The sequence below is a fragment of the Lagopus leucura genome, unplaced genomic scaffold (genome assembly GCF_019238085.1).
Source record: "Lagopus leucura isolate 7727_CA_CO unplaced genomic scaffold, USGS_WTPT01 Super-Scaffold_100001, whole genome shotgun sequence".
NCBI lineage: Eukaryota > Metazoa > Chordata > Aves > Galliformes > Phasianidae > Lagopus > Lagopus leucura.
The window spans coordinates 43,090,975-43,108,189 of record NW_024962262.1 but is presented as its reverse complement, the minus strand read 5'-3'; the positions used below and the strand labels follow the sequence as shown (position 1 = coordinate 43,108,189).

General features: G+C 42.6%; 1 protein-coding gene across 1 annotated transcript in view; it reads left to right on the top strand.

Annotated features, from left to right (window-relative positions):
* GAS6 (growth arrest specific 6) overlaps positions 1 to 16,545 on the top strand; it is a 37,554-nt gene extending 21,009 nt beyond the window's left edge. The window contains exons 5-15 of the mRNA XM_042867179.1: positions 135 to 257; positions 2,107 to 2,226; positions 4,048 to 4,173; positions 4,596 to 4,717; positions 5,672 to 5,790; positions 6,178 to 6,367; positions 10,002 to 10,166; positions 11,640 to 11,808; positions 13,132 to 13,304; positions 13,725 to 13,953; positions 15,972 to 16,545. Coding sequence (XP_042723113.1) covers positions 135 to 257; positions 2,107 to 2,226; positions 4,048 to 4,173; positions 4,596 to 4,717; positions 5,672 to 5,790; positions 6,178 to 6,367; positions 10,002 to 10,166; positions 11,640 to 11,808; positions 13,132 to 13,304; positions 13,725 to 13,953; positions 15,972 to 16,123 — 1,688 coding nt within the window. The 3' untranslated portion in view covers positions 16,124 to 16,545. The remainder of the gene's footprint in view (positions 1 to 134; positions 258 to 2,106; positions 2,227 to 4,047; positions 4,174 to 4,595; positions 4,718 to 5,671; positions 5,791 to 6,177; positions 6,368 to 10,001; positions 10,167 to 11,639; positions 11,809 to 13,131; positions 13,305 to 13,724; positions 13,954 to 15,971) is intronic.
* Positions 16,546 to 17,215: the final 670 nt, after the last annotated feature.

Below are 17,215 nucleotides of genomic sequence, written 5' to 3'. Positions count from 1 at the left end.
AGTTCTTCTGATAGTGATTCTCTGTTAGTATTTAAATGTCTTGATTTTTAATAGGAGCTTTCATCATTGACCTCAATGCATTGTTCTGTTTTGTTCTGTGTTTGTGTTTGTTTTTAATTCCTTTTGTAAATCAGATTTGCCAAATCAGTGTTCTCCTGATCCTTGTTACAAAGAAGGGACTGTCAGGTGTGAAGATCTCAAGGGGGACTTCTATTGTGAATGCAAACGTGGCTGGCAGGGAAAAACATGTGATAAAGGTAATGCATGTTTTGTTCTCTTTCAAATCTGTAACAGCAATGTGTTGGGTTTTGCTGTATTTTAAATTAGTCACTGATACTGTGATGTCCAATTCAAAAGTCATAGTACTGAACCTGCATTACACACCACTCATATTTTGCCCTTATAGAAATCATATAACTGCCTCTCAGCATTTTAAAAATGTCTTTAATGGATTTCACCTTGGTGTTGACAAGGAAATTTAAGAGGTTATGCCCCAGCTTTCCGTCCCACTCCTCTGGAAAGGGCAGCACAAGTGAATTGGTAGTTGCTTTGCAAATGCAGCTCCCTCGACTGATGCTGTTAGCACTGTGGTAACAGAGGGCAAATTGCAGATCTTGTTAAACTGGCCCATCTTCCCATTCCCTTGTAGAAGCAACAGACAATTCTGGCAGATTGAATCATAGAATCATAGAATCACCAAGGTTGGAAAAGACCTAAAAGATCATCCAGTCCAACCGTTCACCTATTACCAATAGCTCCTACTAAACCATGTCCCTCAACACAACATCCAGCCTTTCCTTGAACACCCCCAGGCTCGGTGACTCCACCACCTCCCTGGGCAGTCCATTCCAGTGCCTGACCACCCTTTCTGAAAAGCAATACTTCCTCATGTTGCCATTTCTTGCTAATGCACGAACAGGTGACGTTAGTCTGCTATATCCCTTCTCAGCGGTGCGGTATTACTCCAAATCCACTCATAGAGTGGCATAGATTGGATGGGACCTCAAAGCCCACCCAGCCCCAGCCCCTGCCGTGGGCAAGGCTGCCCCCCACCAGCTCAGACTGCTCAGGACCTCATCCAACCTGGCCTTGAGCACCTCCAGGGATTGGGCACCACAGCTTCTACTACAGTTTCTATTCATTTCCCACTTATATTCCCATCGTCTCCAAAGAAAATATTCAGGCAGAGTATTTTTTCATACAGTACGTCCCAAGCGCAAAGAGATCTTCTGTATTCTGTAATGAAATACTGAATAATTCCTCCCGTTGTTCTCTGATTCCTGATTTTTTTTTCTGGCTGTCAGGGCTGCTGCTGTTCTGCCTGCCAAAATTAAATGGCTGCCAGAAGGCACGGTTAGCCAGTCCAAGACTGTGGCCACTAAGAGAGCAGCAGATCCAAACCCTGAGTTCCCATTGTGAATATCGTGGTGAAATTACAGGATCACTCACAAGCAGTTTATTTAAGTGTTTGAGACAGTTGATCCATGGGCTCTCAGCAGCCTTGAGTAACTGGCCAGTCCAAAGCATATCCCCTCTTTTTCATACAAAATGCCATGAAATTGCTATTCTACTTACCAGTTGACTCTGGAGTCCCTTATGCAGACAAGGCATAGTGAGCAGGTAGGGCACACAGAAGGCTCTGCTGAATCAAGTAGGCCTTTGCTGCTGGTGTCAGTGGAGCATAGTAGCTGTGAATTCACTATCTCTTGTGTTCTCTTGTGCTCTGTAGTAGTGAGGATATCTTTATGTGTTGTTTAATACCAAACTTACTAGTCATTGTACCATCATAAAAGTTAGTTGTAGTACATGTTCTGCAAGCAAATTCTTCTTCACCTCTATAGGCTGAAGATACTCTCCTGCACTATCTGACCTGTGGGGGAGGGATTCAGTTGCAGCTCCTACTCTGTCTTTTCTGTTATCAAATGAACTCAAGCCAATGCACTTGAAGTGCTTGAATGCAATCTCTCTGCTTCTTGTAACCATCAGGTTGCAGATGTGATAGTGTTCCTCGTTTGCTCTTTCCCTTTCCCAGCTCCTTGCCCCAGTCTCATTCCACAGATCATGTCAGAGGTGAAAAGCTGACTGCAATACTTTCTTTTGGTGCAGATATTGATGAGTGCAAAGTGCAGCACGGTGGCTGTAACCAGATCTGCCTCAACAAGCTTGGCAGCTACCGCTGCTCATGCTACAGTGGGTACGCTCTCAAAGACAGCAAAACATGTGAAGGTAAGCCTTCCTGTCCTGCCTCCCAGCCCAGCAGAAGCTGAGGTCTGGGATGGTGACAGGTGCTCATGCCATCACTGTATCCTGGCTTCTCTGTGGTCCCACCACACTGCTCTCCTGTGCCCCTAGTACAGGCCAGATTCACAGAGGTCCGTGGTTGGGGTTGTGCTAAATCAGTGTAACTGATCAGTGCTTGTATCCTGACAGAGAGGAGGAAGGGCTGCCCGGGTGCATTGCTACACTCCTTCCCAATCTCATGAGCTGTAGTGTATGTGATTATAGTTTTTATTTTGCTTACTTATTGTTTCATTTTTCCAAATTTAGGTAAGTGCAGCAGCAAGTAATTAACTGAGATAGATAAAGACAGATAAATGCACTGCCACTGATTGTTAATAGCTGCAGAAAGGCCCTTGTGAAGGCACATCACTGTTTGACATGGCAACTGGGAGCAGAACCTGGAGATCTGAAGTAAATGTCTGAAATGGTGGAGTGAATTTACGTAACAGAACTTGAGCAACTGAGATTTTAAAAGTGTTAAGGAAATGCGTGCTGAGACATACACTCATTAGTGATCACAGATAGCTGTTAATGTCTTTTGTGTCTTGTGAAAAACAAGCAAGTCTGCTTATACACCCCCTATGGATGGACTGACATGGTTCTGAGCAGTTCACATACCTGACTCAACGTATTTATGCTGACAGCCAAAAAGAGCAGGATTTTATTTCTGTGTCACTTCTGCTGTTTGAAGTGATGATGGTATGGCCTACATGGCATCCCTTGTAATGTGTACACACACGCAAATGAGCTGATGTTACCTTTGAATTGTAGTGTTTATTAGAACTCAGTGAGTATCACACACAAGCTACGTGTCCATACCCAGCCAGCATGTTGCTGGTATTCATAGCAGATGCAATTAATGCTAGCTGGGATTTTTAATTGCATTTTAATGCTTTTGTGCATTTTGACAGTCTCCGGCTGTTAATTCTTATCATTTTGTGCATACACTACAGCATTAGTTTTTACCTGTTGATTATAGACTGGGCTATAGATAGACTACCACAGACTACTTCAAATACATGGGAAAATCACAAAGTGTAACATGCAGTTGTAGTTTTAACATGTTAGAAAGCAAAGGTAAATATTAAATTCTATACTACAAATGTTTTTCCAGTACCAGGATTTTGCTGGGTATTAGTTACCAAGTTAGAAAAGCGTTTGCTTGCTTTTACAGGCCTCCAGTTCCAGTCCATTGCCTGCCTTTGTATGCACAACAACCACACAACATCTCTCAGACAAGGCTTGTTCTTTGTGACAGTCCTTCTTCCTCAGTTCCCCTTTACTAGTGCAGATCGGCAGATTTGGATCTCAGTTTTGTGAATGTGCTGAAGGAAAAAAAAGGTAGTTTGCTCATCTGAGAACAGAAATCTCAGCTTTTCCACAGACTGAGTGCTGCTTCTGTGTTTTATTAAAAATCATACAGCTTTTCCTCATTTCCTGGTGGCTGCTTTTCATCCCCCAGTTTCAGCCCCATGGACAGTGGGTTTTTGGTTTTGCACGGGGTTGCTCTGTTTCATTTCCAGGCTCATTTTGCATTGTTCTTTCCAATGGTGTTTGATGGCTTAAAGAAAGAAGCAACAACTGGTTTTGAAAGCCTGACATTATCCCTCATATCTAGATGAGCCTTAAAGGTAGATTCTTAAAGATACTGTTTTTTCATTTACTGGAATAGAGGGATCACTTGAGCCTGAACCCACTCCAGTGTGCAAACAATGAAGTGATTTTACTCATCTCATGTATAGTGTTGTTTAATTGCTTGTTTTGCAGACATAGATGAGTGCGCGGCATCAGCAGACATCTGTGGAGAAGCTCACTGTAAAAATCTGATAAGCTCATATGAATGTGTTTGTGATGCAGGCTACAGGTATGATGAGCAGAGAAAGACTTGTGATGGTAAGCTCATAAACACAATAGCGTTATTACATGCTCTGAAGCTATTAGAGAAATAACCGGAAATTGATCATCAGGGTTCAGTAAAAAAGGTCTTACTGCCTTTCGCTATTTGTGAGCAACACACTGAGTTTGCAGTGATTTTTAGTGCATGAACCAATCTGTAGGAGACAGAGTACTGAGATTTCTTGAACTTACGAGAATTACAAGATCTGATGGAAGCTCAGAAGTATCTGTGCATGTTGTTGTCTCTCCTTGTATACTCTGGTGTAGAGTAAGTACTGTCTGTGTATATGGAGCACATGAGCACAGGCAGGTGAAAGATGGTACAAAATAACACTGCTCTTTTTTTTTTCCACCAAATAATTCATTTTCAGATAAATCTGGTAGCTGTTTTCTTCTCTCTTCTTTGCTGATCTTTGTAGATATAAATGAATGCGAAGAACAGCTGTGTGAACAGATGTGTGTCAACTTGCCAGGGAGTTACACTTGTCATTGTGATGGCAGAGGGGGAGTAAAACTTTCCCAGGACATGAATACATGTGAGGTATGTCAGACTTCATTGATATAACTGCAGAATGGTCTTTTAATTTACATTGCAATTGAGAATAACTAACGAAGCGCTGGACCAAAGCCATTTGAGCTGAGTGACCAGCAGGAGGGAGTCAGAGTGCCAAGGGTGCATGAGCTGGGGGCAGTAGCTCACCAGGTAAGACAGAGGGGTCTTGTTAGCCTTTTATGGAAGTCTGTTCACTCAGAGTCTCTCTTCTTAGGCTTCTGCTGTTCCAGTCCAAAAAGAACGTGACAGTGACCATAGAATAGAATCTCACATTAATCTAGATTGAAAAAGACCTTCAAGATCACAAAGTCTAGCCATCAATGTGACTTGCTGAGTCTCATCACTAGAACCCTAGTTCTACAACCACACGTCTTTTAATTATCTCCAGGGACGAGGAATCCACCAATTCCCCCTTCCAATGCTTGACCAGGATAGCCCAGCAGCCCTCTGTTAAGCCATGAGTTACGACTAGTTGCACAAACTGATCGGAGTTAGGCCCAGTGGGACCAAGAGGAAAGGTGTCAGGGCATACCATGTAAGTTGCAAAACAGCACTAGGGCTTTATACATCCCTGATCATTTGATTATATGTTCCTGAGCATTTGATGGGCTTCAGTGGCAAAGGCTCCTTCTGTGTAAACCAGCCAAGAGCTGGTAGTGTTGCAGGCACCGAGTTGCAGTAGAAAACCTTATGCTGTACCTTAACAATGTGATTTCATTTCACAACAGGAAAGCATTCAATCAAGGCAAAGAGGAGGAGAGAGGGAAGGAAAGATTAAATGTTTCCAGAACTAAAACAGATATTTTAAGAATTAAACCATTGAAATGCCTTAGCCTGCTGTATGTATAGCAGCTGTGTGTTTGAGAAAAGAAGGCAAACTGCTTGGTTCTTATTCTGTTGTGTGAGAAGAGTAAGTGCTCAAAAAATGTGTTTTGATTATAGAACATAATACCATGTGTGCCTTTTGCTGTTGCAAAAAGTGTTAAATCCTTATACCTGGGGAGGATGTTCAGTGGGACTCCTGTCATCAGACTGCGCTTTAAGAGGAAACAACTGACAAGGTGAGGACAATTTTGAAGGACAGCTGAATGTGCTGGCCAGCTCTGATGCATGCAGTGGAGTCACTAAAGTAATGATTGTTTCCATGACCATATTTATTTGTTAGAATTATGGAGTCCTGTCTTGCAAAACATTATCCAAACCAGTAATTGAGAAAGGCGCGTGACCACAGAGCTCCTCAGATAATTTCTAAAATACATAAATGTATTTCTTATTCTTGATGCCATTTTAAAATCCATCTTCACAGCTAAAGTCTTTTCAAGAGTGCATTAAAAGCTAGTATGTTTTAACAGACCATAACTGCTAGAGCTGATGCTATCTGTATGGAAAGTACTGGTGGTTTTTGAACTCTGCATAACTAATTTATTTCTTGACACCTGTGCGGTCAGACTTGTGGCTGAGTTCGACTTTAGAACCTTTGATCCTGAAGGTATCCTTTTCTTTGCTGGAGGCCATCAAGACAGCACTTGGGTAGTCTTGGCTTTGCGCAAAGGACGGTTAGAGCTGCAGCTGAAATACAGCGGAATAGGCCGCGTGACCAGCAGTGGACCGCTCATCAACCATGGCATGTGGCAGACGGTGAGTATGGACTGCTTCTGGGAGCTTGCCTTTCTTTGCTTCTTCCTTCTGGGCTCTGTTAAGCATGGCTAGACTCTCTGTACTCTTTGTATTTTTGAGAAGATGCTTTTCCAGCCTGTTCATTTGAGCTTCTGCTTGCACACATTGTCCGTGGAAAGGTGAGAATGGGATGCTTTTCCAAACAAGTCAAATCTTACTTTATATCCAGTGTAAACTAGATAGCAGCACTAGTTTGCATTTGATGTTACTTTGAGAAGATGCCTTCTGGTTGGGGTTTGGCAGGGAGAAAGAGGAAGATCTTTTAAGGAAGTCTCCAAGGAGGGTTAGTTTTGCCTATGATACGTGTGTTTGTTATGGGTTATTCATTGGTTTAGTGACAGGGCTCAGCTCTGGGCCTTGACAGATCTACTATGCTACACTATGCATTTTTTAACTCTTCAAGCCTGTTTATAAACAAAACATTCAATTTCCCTTGTAAATATATTGGAGTATGCTAGAAATGGTGTGACTTGCTGCTTATTAATAACATAATCCCAGCAGCCTCAAGAGAAGATGCGCTGCATCTGGAGCTGGTGAGGCTTTACTTTCTTGGTACTCTCAGAATATCTCCTGGTGATTCAGGAAGTATCATAGAGTATTACCATTTGTGGCAGGCTCATAAAAAGAGTCCTGTAGCAGGATCTATAATTAGATTGCAATTTATATATGCCTTTTCCCCTTTTTTGTCTTTTCTCATTTAATTAGATGTGTTATCTTTAAGTTGATGTGTCTGTTGGGCAGAAGGTAGGAAGTTCTTTGTTAACTTACATAGTGTTGCAGAAGTTGAACAGAGCAGCAAGGCAGATTTAGAGGCTGAGCAACACATAGGAGGCATACAGATATGAGTAGCTGAGTCATTTTCTGTTCTAACTTTTCTTAGAGTTAAGAAAAATAAAATTACATATTAAAGAAAAAAGGTGGGAAAAGATTTGATTCTAATGAATACAAGAAGTGCATGCATTGCCAGCTCCTGCTATTTGATAATATTTCCAGTGAACAAGGTGGTTTTTAATTCAGTTCCTTTACTGCCCTTGAAAGAATTTTAGACTCCAAATAGGATCTGTAGAGGTTCAGCAAAGCTGTAAATAATATGTATGACATGCTGTATCTGGGCAGGTAGGGATAGCCTTGAAGTACTTATTTCTGAATTAAAGATTAGTCCTGCTAATTTGCAGTATGGTGAATCTAATTGCCTGCACAGGGAAGATGCTGGTAGGAGATGTAAAAAGCAGAACTGATGCCACTCAGATGGTTTAGGAGTTGCAAAAAGCTGTTATTACCATGCTAAGCCATTTAAGACAGGAGTGTAACGTACTTATTGAGTGCCAGACCGCATTATGAAGGAATTACAAACTTTCCTGTACTAGTTTTGGTGGGAGATATCAGAAGCATATTTTCTATCTTCAAGCAGTGCAAAATGTTCAAACACTTGGGAGTTGCAGAGTAAACAGTACAAAGGCTGTGTTTGCTTCCTGCAGGGAGAGAAGGGAGTTTGATAAAAGTAATTATTGTTTTCAGGCAGCAAGTACAGTTGCTGGTCTCCTGCCAGTCCTCAGTGCCAGGGCTCTTATCTCCATGCATTGTCATACCCAAGGAATTGGCTGAGTTGCTGCAGCAGTGTGATTGGTTTGCTTTTCTGTAGAGATCATAGAATCATGGAATATCCCAAGTTGGAAGGGGCCCATGAGAATCATAGATTCCAGCTCTTGGCCCCACATGGCACCGCCCACCATTCAAACCCTATGTCTGAAACCATTGTCCCAACTTTCCTTGAATGCCAGCAGATAGCCCTGTGGGTGCTGTGGTGTCTGTGTCAGTGACCAGCAGTCACGCGGTGGGACAGAGGTGCCACTGCAGCCAGCAGTGCTGCTGTTACCTTGGGCTAAATGGGACTATTTCTCCTTTTTCCTTTGTCTGGTGTGGTTTTGAATTTGGGAAGTCCTATTGAGGAAGGGTTATTGCTTTTAACCTGTCTCCATGAAGCCACATATTTCAAGTGTGGATTCTCATGCATTTTTCAACTTCATCTTCAGTGAAGCACAACCCAGACCTCCTTGGTCACAGTCCAGACTCAAGTGCCATTTGGGAGCCCTTAGTTTTGGTTTGACCTGGATTTTGGGTATTGGTGGGAACTTCACAGATCTGAGGAAACAGTAATTTTCCTATTTAACTTTCAGCAGATAGAGAAAAAAATATATATAATTATTATTATTATTTGCTATTTAAAAGCAAATTAAAAAAAATCAACGGTTCTTGATCTCGAACAAAAGTTCAAGAATTTTGAAAACTTCAGGCCAATATTTCTACTGAGGTATACTCTCTGATGTTGATCTGTCCTAATCTACTTCTAGGTGATTATTCTCAGCATTGAAAACACAAAAGAGCAAGCCTCAGGAATAGCTTTTAATACAGTGATGTGTGTGTAATCCAGCTGAATGAGGTGGCATGTATGATCTGACGAGAGTAGATAATGCAGTCACCTTTTGTTTATCTTGATTTCACTCCCCAAATCATCATTTATTTTCCTATTTGCAATGTCTAGTACTAGTATGTGGACAGTATGGTTGGCACAAGTAACAGCTTATTCAGGCTGACAGTTAAGCAATCCCAAGCAGATTCATCGTTGGCTCTTACCCAGCAACTGTCTGTAGCCCAGTCCCTTGCTGAGCAGCCCACTTGCTTTTGAGCAAGGAGCAGACAGAATTAGCCAAGGCAGGATGCCAAAAATCAAAATTGTATGCCCTTCTGGCTAAACCTTTTGGGATCATCGAGCTCTCTCTTGGCAGTCTCCAAGCAGACTATGGCACAGTACTCAATGCTCTTTGCAGCAGGATGAGCTGTTACCACAGGCTGTTGGGTGTCAGCCTTGGGCTTCTCCTCCTCCTCTCTCCCCATGGATCTGGCAGCTTCGTAGTGTTTCTCTTTGCAGCCTGGTCTCTTCCTTTGTAAGGATGCAACTTGTCACAGGTTGTTGTTCCTGTGTGACATCCCACGTAAAGCAATTCCACTCAAATTGTGGCAAGTTTTTGAAATTTCAGTGAGGACAGACTGTTCTTTAAAGCAGCTTTTAGGAGATGTGGAGATACAACTCGCAGAGACCTTCTGAAAGAAAATGTGCCTATTGCACGTTTTTATGACCCTCTCCAATGTGACATATTCAATTATTCTTTTTTGGGGGTCAGCACTCTACAACTACACTTAGTGTGGCTGGAAGGCTTCTGCTTCCTTCACTGGGCCAACAAAGACACCTTCTTGTCTGTCTTTCCGACTTTTCCTTTCACAAGCTGTCACAGTAGGAAGTTTCTCATTAATAACACGTTCCTGCATTTAAATTTTGTTTAGAGCAACCTGCAGATGTCATGTAGTTGATCCGTTCAGTTAGTTGTGATGCTGTTCTGGAGTACCCGGGCTGTCTTTGCCATTAGGGGAACTCCAGATTGTTGAAGGTGGAACGTAACTTGACAGGTAAACAAAGAACCTTGGGAGCACACAATATTGCTGCATCCTGGGGATTTTGCTTGTGGCGTCTGTCCTTTAGTTGAGGCTGCAGCTCATTTCATACTGACATTTTCTGTTTACGATTTTATTTCTTCAGATCTCTGTTGAAGAACTTGAGAGAAGTTTGGTTGTAAAGGTCAACAGGGATGCAGTTATGAAAATAGCTGTGTCAGGGGACCTGTTTACCCTAGACAAAGGACTGTATCAGCTGAACCTGACAGTAGGAGGCATTCCCTTCAAAACAAAGGACCTTATTGTGCCGGTAAGAACAGCATGATCACTTCTGTTGTTTTGTAGGGCTTGATTTTGTAGGGCTTGATTTCACTGATTTGTGTTGGGATAATGTAGAGCCCTTCTGATTGCAGTTCAGCCTTCCCTGAAACAGGCAGCATTATCATCTTCTGGATACAGATTTTTCTCCACTGAGTATAGAGAGAGCCGAAGCCAGGAGCAAAGCTGAAACTCTTGGTGAGATTGAGTGAGATGTATTCCACTCCAGGCCTACAGAATTAGGGTACCACAGGACTGGAGCACATGGCAAAGCCCTGAGAACTAGCAGTGACTGTACTGTCTTGGAGATAGTGAGTGGCCCTGGCATGCCAGGAGACAGCGCTGGGCAAGGATAACATTGTGCCCTGCAGCTTTTTGTATTGTGACCAAAGTTTGAGCTTCATGGGTATTGTATCACAGCTGTGTTGCTCCTGACTTTTACTCTTTTGGTGCTGTAGGACCCAAAGGAAAACAGGAGTCTGTTTTTTTCTTTCTAATTCAAGTAGGTAGAGCATACAAACGAAAGTTAGGACACTCTGTGGATGAGATTGGATGATGCTGCATGTCTGAAATGGCTGCTGCTCAGGAAGTCTTGTATGTCCACCACACGCAGAGCTGGCACCTTGAAACTCAAATTGGCATCTCCTTGTTTTTAAACGAGGTGACAAGCTTGTGGCTCGGGGACAGGCAGCGCAGCAGCTGAGGCAGGCTTCTGTTCCTCTCATGAAGTCATTCAGGGCCAGTGTTTCTCTGAAGCACTAAGCCAGGGGTGTGGTCTGGATATATGGTTAAGAGCCAAAAACTCCTGAGGTTTTTATCCTGGCTCAGACACTTAATTCTCTCTGCTTCAGTTAACTGGGGAGAATGCTGCTGGTTGAGGCGCTTTGCAGGGAGCTTTCTCTTTACACATTACCTTGCGTTTTAATGCTGGAGTTGGGTCCAGGATAACAGCACGAGAAGGTGGAAGGAACAAGGTGTGCAGAATAGCATGCACAGCCACCCCTTTCTTAAGCCAGAACACAGCTTCTACCGTGACCAAGCCCAACATGATGTGTCTCATGAAGGCTGTTTTGCAATGACACAAAGGATTTATTTACCCTTCCATTTGGCCTCCAGTGCTCACAATGCAGAACTATGGCAGTCACAAAGCCCTAGCTATAAAGCTTTAGAATTAATTGCAGTAATGCTGTGCAGCATGTAGAAGCAACAGAATCATTACAACCAAATGAGTGGTTGCCCTAGCCAGTGCCCTTCAGTCCTGAAGAAACAAGCTGAGCCCAGAGCAGTTTCATGGGGAATACTGACCATTCAGGCTGCAGTATCGGGGTTGCCACCTGTTGATTTCCATGTTTTTGGCATATCAAAGTAATTTATCCTATTCGATATCATAATATCCTCTGCACCTGAAATAGCCATTCTTCACTCAACAGTAGTTTAAGGTGTGAGATAGTGATTTTCCTCCTAGATAAACCCTCGGCTGGATGGCTGCTTGCGGGCATGGAACTGGCTGAATGGGGAGGACAGCACTATCCAAGAGACCATAAAGATGAATGAAAGGATGCAATGCTTTGCTGTAGCAGGACGAGGGTCTTTCTATCCTGGCCGAGGTTTTGCTATATTTAATCTTACTTACAGTAAGTACTTCTGTTGGTTTTTTTTCTGACTGTTCTCCTGCCGTTAAACGTATGTGGTTAATAAACAGTTACAATTCTGTAGGTATGCCTAGCTCAGTGTTGACTGATGCAGAAGAGACTGCTAGCTGAGGATGGTGAGGAAGTGGCTAAACTTGTGATTCACAGCAAAGGAAGGCTTATTTATCGTGGCTAGCTAGTAAGGACATGGCCAGCATGAGTTTGGTTCTCTGTGTGTGGCTCCAACAGTGCATTTCACACCTCAGCTGACTCCAGCTCAGCTGCAACACTGGAAGCTTCATAATCCCTCTGTCAGCAGTGAAGCTGCCTCCAGCCTTGTCCATTCTCCTGAACAAGGAGAACTCCAAGTTGTAGTGTCAGCTGTCTGTCATAGAATCATAGAATCCTTAGTGTAGGAAGGGACCTCTGAAGGCCGTCTAGTCCAATTCCACTGCACTGAACAGGGACACCACAGCTAGATCAAATTGCCCAGGGCCTTACCCAGCCTGGCCTGTTTACCAGTCTGTTTACCATACAGATTCAAAAGCTGCAAATTATGGACAAAGTGCAGATGAGAGCGTTTCACACAGATGAGTCTTCAGCACCTTCATTTTTATATCCTTCTTTCACCTACAGGCAGTAATCCTCCTCTTTTGTTGGGGAGATTATTTACTTTTATACTTAGAATATTGCAAAATATGATGATCCAGCGTAGCTAATACATGTGGGAAGGCTGCAGAGACAGTGGTCCTCATAGCCAGCATCAGTTTTTGAATTACAGGGGCACTGGGTCAATAAGGAAGATGCCAGCAATTTTAATTCCATATTCAGCAGTTGAGACACAACATCACACAGTTCTGACAGGGTGATGATCAGGAGGTGATTAGTTGCTGATCAGTGTAGTGTGCTTTTTCAGTTTAATATAGGCTTTTATAGAAGCGTATGTCAGATTTGGACTTAGATGCCTTAGTGACTTTTTGACAGTCAAGAACAATGCCAGAACTGGGTGCCATGCCTTGCAGCAGTTCTCTGAATGTCATGGCTTGACAGCCATGGGAATTTAAATCTCCCTTTGTGATAAAAAACTGAACTTTGTCTTTTGACATTCTGAAGAGCAGTATTTCTGCAGGGATTGCAGAAAGTAAAAAGAGGAAACCGATGCCACTTTCTTCTCTGATTACATTTCAGGTGCTTTGGCATTTTTTCCTTAAAGAAATGTAGCAGTCCATGTGCTCATCCATCTATCCTTTTCTACTGACAGAAACTGCACATTCTACCATTTCACCTGTTATTCTTATGTCTGTCTTTTTCGTTTTCTTTTTGTAGTGCAACCTTCCTCACGGAATGAAAACAAAACAAGTTGGAAAATAGAAGTAAATGCTGTAATTCAGCCAGCAACAGATACTGGTGTGATGCTTGCTCTGGTTACAGAAGGAGCATCTGTCCCTCTATCATTGTCTTTGATCGACTATCACTCCACAAAGAAACTGAAGCAACAGGTACAGACTGAGCATTTTTCTACAGAAGACTCCTTGCTATTTTGGGGGACCTGGTAGTCATTTTCACAAAACAGCTGTCAAGTTATGCCTGCTTATTTGTACTTGCCAGTTCAGTACATGGTCTGGGGCTGGAGTGCTGAAGTCCTGCCTGTTAAGGATCTGTGTTGGACAGTTCTCATAAACTCTTTGCAAATGTAGTCTAAGTAAAAGATGGAACTGGTCACTTGAATGCCAGCATATTTTGTTAAAATTTTCTGGCATAAAAGCTGTTCAACATCATAAGTGAAGGATTTCCATTCTCTGGAGCTCAGCAATAATCACAAAGCAGACGAGTTTAGGTGTCACTCCAGACATTGTGTAAGTGTGGGTACGTATAATTCAGCTCACTTCCTCTTTACTCTTCTTTCCCTTACTGTCTAGTTTGTCATCTTGGCTGTGGAGGACACAGTTGTGTCCAGACTGGCACTAAATCTCTGCGATAAGAAGGAACACTCTGTGGACATCCTACTTAAGAAAGACCAGTTATCCCTGAGGGTAGATGGGATGGAAGGAGAGAGTGAATTAAGCACCTCTGAGTTAGAGGACAGCCTGTCCATCTTGGAGAGCTCTTTGCAGTCAGCGGTGAAGACGTACGTGGGAGGATTGCCAGGTGAGAAGCCAGTTTCCTAGTAGGGCATTCAGACTCTTACCTCACCTTGAAGAGATGGCATTCAGGAAAACTGTCTCAGCTCATTGAAACAGGAACCTCATTCTATGTTTCTGCTTGTGCAGGCTTTTTCTGCAACACAGGCATCTGATCTCCAGAATGTGAGAGTGTTCTTGACCATTTCTTTTTTTCCTGAATAATTGTGTCCTTTGAGGACAGTGGGAGACAAAAATAGGAAGAGAAGGTCTTACTGGTCAGCAATAGGGATGGTTTTTCTGAATGTTAATGAGGTGAGAATGTATGAGCTTCGTGCTCTTACCTAAGTTCTCCTTTTGGGGAGATCTCAGTTCTCATCTGTACTCCACAGCAGACTTTGATAGGAAGTGTCAGAATTGGCCCAAGGTTGCCATGAGGACATAGCATTCATGCCATAGCACACAGCACCTGGCCTCCCAGCTTCTCAAACATACATGTCAGAGTTTTCTGCTGTTTTATCTCTAAAATCTAATCTCATGGTCTGACTCCCAGGTCTGTATGGGCTCCTGGTATAGAAGTTCTCTGATAAAATGACTCATTCCAGCAGTCATGAGTGGCCTCAAATTGTCTGACTGAAGCTTGGGAAACGTGGTGATTCCCTCTGGTTGATGTCCTCTTCAGGCTGAGCACAGCAGTCCACAATTTGCATATCTCCTCTCAGCAGAGGGTACTTAGGGCCCAACCAAGGGGCTATCACATTTTTCTGGCTTTTCAGCAACTTAGCTTCTTATCACGGGTCAGTTTGCAATTCTGCTCTAAAACTGAAAGATCAAACTTTCACCTGAGTCATGAAGTCAGGGGGTTGCCTCTTTTGGCTGGGCTCGCTTATCAATGCTGAGTCCCCAGATACAGCTTTCTCCAGAGCACCAGGGTGCACTGTGAGCCAGCCATTGTACAAGCAAGAGATGCAACCTGCTTGCTTCAGGTTGCCCTTAAATACATAAACTCAGTCCTGTTCTGTAGCTGCTCCGAGTTCTCTGTTGTTAGCTCAGAGTAACTGGGTGAAGCACGGATTTCATTACCTAGAGCTAAGTGGTATCTGTCATAGCTATGGCTCTTGGACCCATTTGGCTTCTGTGGATGTAGATGCTTTCCCCTTTTGCTCAGTTCTCCTGAGAAGCAGGAATTCCTGCCTCTGGTCTGCTTTTGTCATTGAGTGGAACCCAGCACTCGAACTGAGAAACCTTGTCACTTTGCCAATTGAATAAACATTTCAGCACCACGGTTGGATTCATCATTCTGGGTTAAATAACTGTATCAAATGGTCAGACCTAAATGAATTTGGCTTTACATTGTTTTTTCCCTGATTCATTACCCAGTGGACAAAAAAAAAAACCAAAGTGCAGTAGTCATGCTTAATCTCTTCGGTCTGTTCGCAATGAAGAATCCTGGGTCAAGATATGCATGACATTCCATACTAAGTACAGGTAACACTGTAGATGCAAAATAAATAGTTAAAGAGGGAACGTATAAGTATTTACTCTCTCTTCTGTGCCATTTTCAATTCTATTAAGTTCTAAATGATGTGAGTTATATGATGCATAGGTGTTTGTCCAGGCAATGTGTATACCGACCAGGTGAATGAGCATTTAAAGACCTTTTGTTCTTTACAGGACCACATTTCAAACAGACCCATTTCTAATCATAACAGAAAATTTGACCAGATTTGCAACTGTAACACAAAGAAAATCTTCGTAATAATTCCAGATTGTATCTTACAAATCCATTTCAAAGGATGTCCTTAAGCTCTGCCACACAGGACAGCAATCTCAGTGATTCCTTTGCTGAGTGTTGAAGACATTAAGCGCATGCTGACAGATTCTTCAGGCTCAAAATTTAGTTTAAATCTACGTGGGGTACTATAAGACAGGCACCCACTTCTGTGTACGAGTACAGTTCTCTAGAAGGCGATCATCTGAGCGTAGGTACAATGGGTGTTTTTGTAGAAGATGCCCTCAGAGATGCTTGTTTTTCCTTTGGCACAGATGTTAACGTCACCTCCACTCCAGTCACAGCATCCTACCATGGCTGCATGACAGTGAAGCTGAGGAGCAAGGCGCTGGACTTGGATGAGGCTCTGTACAAGCACAGCGACATCACATCCCACTCTTGCCCTCCAGTTGAGGCAGGTCCATAGGTACCACTGCAATGCGAAAGTTTTGTACTCACAAACTTTCAATGCTTTTTTTTTTTTTAAGATATAAATTATTCAGACCTACCGCACTGCGTGTATAGTTTCTCTTTAAACACTGAAGTTATGTAGGAGCTACTGATCCTTATGTCAGATTGATTATTGAAATACTCCTTTGCTTTGAGGTCTAAAGGTTGTAATATATTTGTAAATAGTTCGGAAGAATAATATTAAGTAAGGCAAAAGTACAGAATGTGCTTAAAGTGAATGTTATGTTTAGACTATAAGAGACAGTTTTATCTGAAATTCGGAAAACCTGGTAATATATGAGTGTGGACTGGAAGAAAAATAATAATTCTGTATTATTTTTAATACCAACACTGCTTTCTGATTTGCAAAATATGAGAGAATAAAATATTTACATACAAGTTCTTAATTTACCTGTACTCCAGTTATTCTGTACTCTGCTCTTTGGCAGTGGTATCTCAGGCTATGCCTGATGTGAAGATGAAACTAGTGAGTGTTTCTGTTTCATTTTGGGTTTGTTTGTAGATCGGGGATTATGTGCTTATGTCAGTATTCCATGGGCTGTAGAGCAAATGGTTGCTGCTGTTGTTATTGCTGCAGCTCTGGTACTGCAGATAGAAGACTCAGTTGTGACCTTTAGAAAAATTCTGGTCAGCAGAGAATGGGAAACAAAACTGGGTCAGCAGGAAACAGAAGGAAAGGTTCCATAAGCTGAAAGCCATATGGCTTTTCTGTCAGTAACCACTGAAGCTAATGATGAGGTGTCAAGAACTGGGAATATTATGTGGTGATGACATTTTTTTTGCTGCTTGATTTTTAGGTTGGCTCATTCACTGTGAGCGTAATGGGAGCACAGAGGCTTGTGATTGTAAGAGCTCACCAGGCCAAATTGCAGTGCAGTGAGGATATGCTTGTGGGTTTGCTCAGAAGAAGCTGTAGCACCATGAAGTGCATTTAATTTTTAAGCTGTTCTTGTGCAGCTGGGGCAGGCTTTGCCTCCCCTGCCTCGACACGCTTAAATCTTGATTTATTTGGTCCTTGTCTTCCATCAGGTTAGATTAACAAACTGAG